The sequence below is a fragment of the Trachinotus anak genome, unplaced genomic scaffold, assembly GCF_046630095.1.
Source record: "Trachinotus anak isolate AG129_WGS33_773 ecotype Australia unplaced genomic scaffold, CSIRO_AGI_Tana_v1 ptg000011l, whole genome shotgun sequence".
Lineage (NCBI taxonomy): Eukaryota > Metazoa > Chordata > Actinopteri > Carangiformes > Carangidae > Trachinotus > Trachinotus anak.
Window position 1 is genome coordinate 1,649,900 of NW_027273862.1, and position 6,508 is coordinate 1,656,407.

Here is a 6,508-nt window from a genome sequence, read left to right on the forward strand (position 1 = left end):
CAATTATTAGTTTTGATTAAGTAACTAGATGGCTGTATTGCATATTTAGTTGGTAATAGATTTGTGAAACTGAGTTATATATATATATATATATAAACAATAGCCTGGTGTAAGACATGTAATCAAACATATTCCTAATTTTTTGTCCGGGATTTTGATTTGTTAGCAGTCCAACCTTGGACGTGGGAAAAACGTGGGTGAAACGCCCAGCGCGGGGAGCCCACATCCACGAGGAGACATCTCTTGTTTTCTGCATTGACTCTTTGATGTGAGGCGTTCACGCCCTATAGCGACATCCGGTGGCCACAGGCATCAAAGCAGCTGCACCAGTCATTTCAAGATCAGGTGCTACTGCATGAGCTCAGGTGAGAGGGAAGTGACCGGCCCCGGGTGTGAGAGCCCGTCACATAACCAGACCTGCAGTACTGCTCATCTTCATCTTCATCTTCATCAGTGGTTGCGGGTGAACAGGCAGCTGCATGACCACATGCTGATCCACGCCAGAGCGACTGAGTAAGTTAATAATTCTTTCTATATGCGGATCGTTTTAGGAGGAATGTTATGGGAATACTGTTTATTTCGCTATAGGGATAAATAAAGTATTATATGAGTATTTCATATCTTAAATAATGAGAGTACGTTTTTTTTGAATACTGAAGCAAATACACCCCCGGTACATGTATCTGTTGCTGACTAATTATAATCACAGTGCACTGTACTCTGTACAGCGGGCTGTTTCTGGTCTGATAATACCTTTATGATCATTACACAGGCTGCAGGCCATCTCTCGTCACTTTTAAATCGGATAGTAAGCATTAATATAATAATAATATATATAAAATATATACTATATACATAATATGTATTCAAGTTATTAGAAACATGAGACTTCAACTTTCCAGCGAGGTGCGTGCAGCGCGCATGTGCAAGGTGAAGGCGAGTCAGAAAACAACACGAAGGTGTGAGCTGAGCTGCTCTGTCTTCCTGCCTGACAGAGACACACATGAGTTTACATACACCACAAGTCCGTTTTCACAGCAGTGGGCTGAACCATCCGTCCACTCAGCAGGTGTAACTCGTTTTACATTACGTTCTTTGTGAGGCGAGGCTCCTCTCTGGGTTACATATGATATTTCCGTCCTCATTAGCGCCTCACACAGACACGCAGACGTGGGTTGGTTGGTTGACAGGTGACGCGGGGACAGACGCGGCTCGCCCCGCCCCGTTGGGCGGGGTTTGGCGGTGACGTTTCAGAGCACGGGGAGGACCCTCGCGGACAAACAACTTTGAGATCAAAACAATCTGAGAAGAGCAGCAGCGGAGCCGGAGTCTCGACAGCCACCGCGCCCGAGGAAAAACACTTATTTAGTCAGGTGAGTCAAAAACTGGACCTGTCTGCATCGCTGAGCAACCCTGGCCTTTCATCAGCCGTGGATTCCTGTTGTCTTTTGTTCTCTAACTACGATCATCTCGGCTGTGTAATGTCTTACTGCAGTGTCTTTGTGTAATGTCTTTGCAGCCTTCGATTGTGTGTCATTTGTGCTGGAGATCGTCTGTACTGTCATGTATGTTACAGCAGGACGACGTCCTGCACTCCGGCCGCTGTGTTTCCATGAAATGCAGCAACACTCATCTCTGAGCACAGTCAGCTGTTTTGCTCCGGGGACACTGGGCGGTAACAGGCCTGCTGAGGTTGTCATCGACAGGGTTGGTTGCGTTAATCTGGGAGAGGGGACAGTGTCCTGCAGCCTGTCTTTGTTCGCAGGGAGGGGTCTGGTGATATGAGAGTCCAGACAGACACTGATATGCAGACAGGAAGGCATCCAGACACTGAGTCTAAAGACAGCAGAAATGTACTAATACCTGTATTAAAGCACGGTGTGTTATGGCCATAATATACTTTTGAGATATAGTCAATGATACTTTAAAGACTTTGTTGAGTGAGAAATTGTTCTTCGAAACAGGATGAGGTCTGCATTTTATGATCACTACTGTGACTACATACAAAAAAGGTTGTGTACAATAGTCATAAGTAATATTAAGGGACTAAAATACCTTTGCCCAATCATGGGCATGTCATGGGAACCTGTACCCAGGACAACCACCAAACACAGCGTTGATAAACTGTACGTTTCACAAAAGGCTAGAACAAAGGTTGCTGGGTATTTGGTGTGGGTCAAAAGGTCAGTCACAAATAAAAGTTACGTCTGGACTTCATTTGAAAAATCTAAACCAGAATCACAGATTATATAATATTGCTTGAATCAGTGTAATTCCAGCCTCTTGCACCATCGTGTTCTCTTGTAAATTGACCCTGTGTCCCCACATCACAGCAATGTAACAGTTCAGGTTGCTCAGGTTTCTGAGGTGGCGTCATGGAAGCGGTTGTTGATGCAGAGCTGACGTTAAGTGCACACTTTGGGCAAGTCTTCTGGGTGTTTAGTTGAGACAGCCTCAAGGGGGAGCCATCTGCAATATTTTAATTTGCTGAAGACAAAGAGGAGATATGGATTGACTGGATATCATCAGCTGACACAAAACTTTCCAAACTAATGCATCTGCTTGTGTTTGTGAATTTACAGATTGCAATAGAGGCATAAAGATGATCGGAAAGATTCTTTCTCATCTGCTTGGGAATGGCGGCGAGGACATAGACGGGACAGACGACACCTATGAGGAGCTGATGGAGTTTGAGGAGGGAGGATGGGTCATTGTCAATCTGCCAGGTGAGATTTCAAACGTTGTTGTCTTGATGAGGGTACAGCTTCCACTGGGATGACAACTTATCTGTTCGAATTGGGATATTTCTCTTACAGACAACGGGCCGCTGTCAGCCCCCGAGGTGGATCCCCTGGAGAACCTGCTGATTGAGCACCCCAGCATGTCTGTCTACCAGATGAGATGCAGGATGAGTGGAACGGAGGAGGAGGAGGAGCTAAGCTCTGACGAAGATGAAGAGGACACTTCCAGGTTATTTTCCATTCAGACACTCCAGCTCACACACACAGTTTTCTTAGACTTTGAAATCAAAGTGAATAACTAGTTGACACCACTCAGAGCTGATAAGAGGTGAAGTTATCTCACCTTTATGTCATCTGCCTCTAAAACACGTGAGAGGTCAAACAGCTTCTGTGGCATAAACCCAGTGACTGCACAGTGTTACCAAAACTCCAGTAATTCACATCATTATTTGCAAGACTCCACTTCTGACATAGAAAGTCACAAATACAACCTGTTGTGTTTTCAAACATTTTAAAATGTACCTGGATCTATAACAGAATATTTTCCAAGCTAAGAGGTACAGAACCTCTTTCACCTGCAATAGCAAAAGGCTGAGGAGAAAATTTCCAGTAGCTGATTAAATATGTGTATGTGTGCAGTGGGAGTATTCTACTCCTTTTATAAACAGCAGTTCACTAATATGAAAACACTCCCAAATTAAAAGTATAAACAGGAACTTTAGTGTCAATATTAACGCCCTCATTCTGCAGAAATATTCCCTGTGCGTGTTATATTTTTATAATATAATCTATAGTATGGCATCATATTTTATTGACTGATTGTTGGTTTCTGAAAGTCAAATCACAAGAAAGAATCTTAAAGTAACTAATAACAATGTAAGATGAATATAATGAAGTCAAATGTTCAATATTTCCTTCTGAAATGTCGTGAACGGAAGTACCACAAAATGGAAGTACTCAAATGAAAGTATCTCAGAAGTATACGTAGCACAGGACCTGAGTGAATGTAAAATATTGTAAATATATGTAGTATTGTAAAATTAATGTTATTATCCATCTTGTGCCATTAAACCTAGTCTAACTTATACCGCAGGCGTAATCACTCAATCATGATTGGACCAAAGTAGTCAGGTGACACATGTAGATGGAAGACAACAAGTATATTTACAAAATATTCAGCTTTCCTAATCTTTAAATAGAATAATAATTTCATGGTCTACAGTGTGTTATAGTGTTAACTGTGAAAAGATGAGACTCAACAGGCAGCACCTGCAGCAGTGGTAGTGGGTTGAGGTTGTGGAGGGTGGGATGTCGTCTTCCTGTATCGCGACACAAGATCGTGGACGTTTGTGTCGTGGTTTCAGTCTTGGTGTCAGAACCGTTACATCTCTAGTCTCCATGTACATAAAGCTTCAGGGACCAGCAGCTCTCCAGCCTGCTGGGCCAATATAAAGTGGGTCAAACTGTTATGTCCTGTCATGGGTCAACAGGTTGTTTGGGGGGTTGGAGGGAGGGTGTTACCTCTGTGCAGCAGCCAGGTGAGGCATTCAACCTCCAAAAAAATGGCACCTTGCCACTGTTTGCCATCTCACCCAGGCTTTGAGGCTCTAGATTTCAGGTCCTAGAGCAGCTTTCTCCTCATCTCACTCTTGGCAAAAAAGGAAATAAGCATTTTCCCAAAAATGTCAAATTATTTATTTACAGAACAAGAAATCCTTAGCGCTCAGCTTCCAAGACTGTTAGTTAACACCATGGATACACAACATGGACACACAAAAATCACACTGTTAATCCTAATGTTGACATGAATTGTAATCTCAAAATTGAATCCAAAACTGGAGAGAAATGAGGACCAATCCAAAACCTTACAAAAATGTTTTTAGAGGGACAGAGGAGCCAGAACATTTCACCCAGAGCTGGTGTACAGTAATAGAAATATCTCTCCCATATTGTATTTCACCTGATATGTCAACAACACGTACTGTTATGCCTGTGTCTGTACAGGCCAGTGGCAGTGAGACAGCACATATCTTGGCGTCTGGCTGCCTGGGGACTCCCCCTGCCCTGCAACGTCCAGCTGCTGGCTGTTCAGAGGGCCAGGACCCAGGCCGAGCGGAAGAGGCTGAGCCGCAGCTCCCTCCACAGGCAGAACCTGGCCAAGCTTCGGTTCTCCCCGGCAGAGAAGCGCTACGGCTTCTTCAAGCAGCCCTGCCAGCGCCTCTACAACTACTGAAAAGGAGAGTAATGAAACTTGCTTTTGAGGGGTGTGTCTGAAGTTGCCTCCACCACAGCCCAGTGTCGTACAGCATGGTGCCTTGACACTGAAATGCTCTGATTTCACTGCAACACAGGTTTTTCATTTTAACGTAGGCAACCAGCACTGCAACCCTCACATTTGAAAAAAACAAAGAACCTCAGTCTCCTGATGTCATGAGTCAGTCCCTCAGATTGGAAAACATTAGTAACAAATGCAGTTAATTAAAAAAAAAAAAGCGTTTGTACAGTATCGATGAGGATGTTTGAGTTGTGTGACTTGTTTAGATGGATTAGTTGTGTGTGAATTGATGCTCAAGGAGTTGTTACTGTTACAGTGTGACACTGTTCCAAATATGAGAAATTTAAACTTGTAGAATGCTTTGCTCTTAATTATGATGCCGTTGGATTACAGCACATTTTAATTCTTGGTTGTATTCAATGTGAATTAAATCATGTGCCTCAGCTTCAGACTTTCTCTTATATTAAAAGCTAAAGTTCACTTGTACAGTATTCATGCCATGTAAAAACTATTCTCTGTGAATTCCCTTAAATAAATTTCCCCTTTGTTTCAAATTGAATCTGCTTAGGGAATAATTGCAAAGCCACTGTTCAAGTTTTGTATTGAGTGTAAGATTTTGTACTTTTCAGCAGGTACTCACTTTTTTCATGTGACACAAATTGTTCATTTTAGACTCACGAGTGTAAATACAGTTGAATATTATGTTTTTCCATTTGTGTGTATTTATAAAATGTATAAAAAAAACTTAAAATAAATCTTGTTTTCTTAAGGCGGAGGCTGTGTGTGTTTCATGTGGCAGAACGGACAGTGGAATTCTGCAGGGTTTTCAAAATTAAAACTATGATTATGACCTTTTTAGATCCTTTTAACACAGGATAACATTTAACACCTGGAACAGACAGTAAAGTAGTAGTGGTTCGAGTCCTGGATCCTCCAGTCCACGTCGAAAGACACTGATCCTGTGACACACACGGAATTACTGAATTTCCCTGACACACACTCAGTGTGTGAGTGTGTGTGTGATAGAAAAATGCTGTTTATATCGAGACAATGCTGAGAGAAGTGCTCTAGAGGTGCAGTCCATTCACCATTTATTGACATAGTACATTCCAGCTGTACAACATTTCCTATTTGTATAATGAATCAGCTACTGTGTCCTGGATGCAGATAAGTGACAGAAACTTGTTAGGTTTTTGCTAAAATCAACACTTGCAAATTATGCGTAAGTTTCAAGTAAATTTCATAACTTGTTATTGTCTACAAAATGCAACAAAAAATATTTTTTGACCTTTGAGTTAAAGGTCCCATATTTTACACTTTTCCAGAACCAAAAACCATCTCAGTGTAGTTTTACATCTCCTCTCTTAGGCTTCTCTCAGGAGCTCTAGTAACAACAGGTCAATGAGCCAATCAGAAGAGAGGATCTGAGTCTCTCTTCTGATTGGCTGATTGTTTTCTGAGTGATCTAATAAAAATATAGCAGATTTTAGGT

General features: G+C 42.1%; 1 protein-coding gene across 3 annotated transcripts; it reads left to right on the forward strand.

Moving 5' to 3' along the window:
- Positions 1–257: 257 nt before the first annotated feature.
- LOC139628254 (tumor protein p53-inducible nuclear protein 2) lies at positions 258–5,791 on the forward strand. Of its 3 annotated transcripts, XM_071489757.1 has the most exons (5): positions 258–513; positions 1,149–1,373; positions 2,583–2,726; positions 2,817–2,970; positions 4,746–5,791. In XM_071489757.1, exons 3-5 carry the CDS (start codon positions 2,603–2,605, stop codon positions 4,972–4,974), a joined length of 507 nt encoding a protein of 168 aa, XP_071345858.1. In that variant the 5' UTR covers positions 258–513; positions 1,149–1,373; positions 2,583–2,602; the 3' UTR covers positions 4,975–5,791. The 3 variants fall into 3 exon arrangements, with proteins under 3 accessions (XP_071345858.1, XP_071345860.1, XP_071345859.1); XM_071489759.1 differs by lacking the exon at positions 1,149–1,373 and having other exon boundaries at positions 358–513; XM_071489758.1 differs by lacking the exon at positions 258–513 and having other exon boundaries at positions 1,056–1,373.
- Positions 5,792–6,508: the final 717 nt, after the last annotated feature.

Coding starts and splice junctions, on each gene's coding strand:
- LOC139628254 (XM_071489757.1), top strand. CDS start 2,603: ATGATCGGAAAGATTCTTTCTCATCTGCTTGGGAATGGCGGCGAGGAC. Junction 2,727..2,816: donor GGTCATTGTCAATCTGCCAG/GTGAGATTTCAA, acceptor TTTCTCTTACAG/ACAACGGGCCGCTGTCAGCC. Junction 2,971..4,745: donor GATGAAGAGGACACTTCCAG/GTTATTTTCCAT, acceptor GTGTCTGTACAG/GCCAGTGGCAGTGAGACAGC.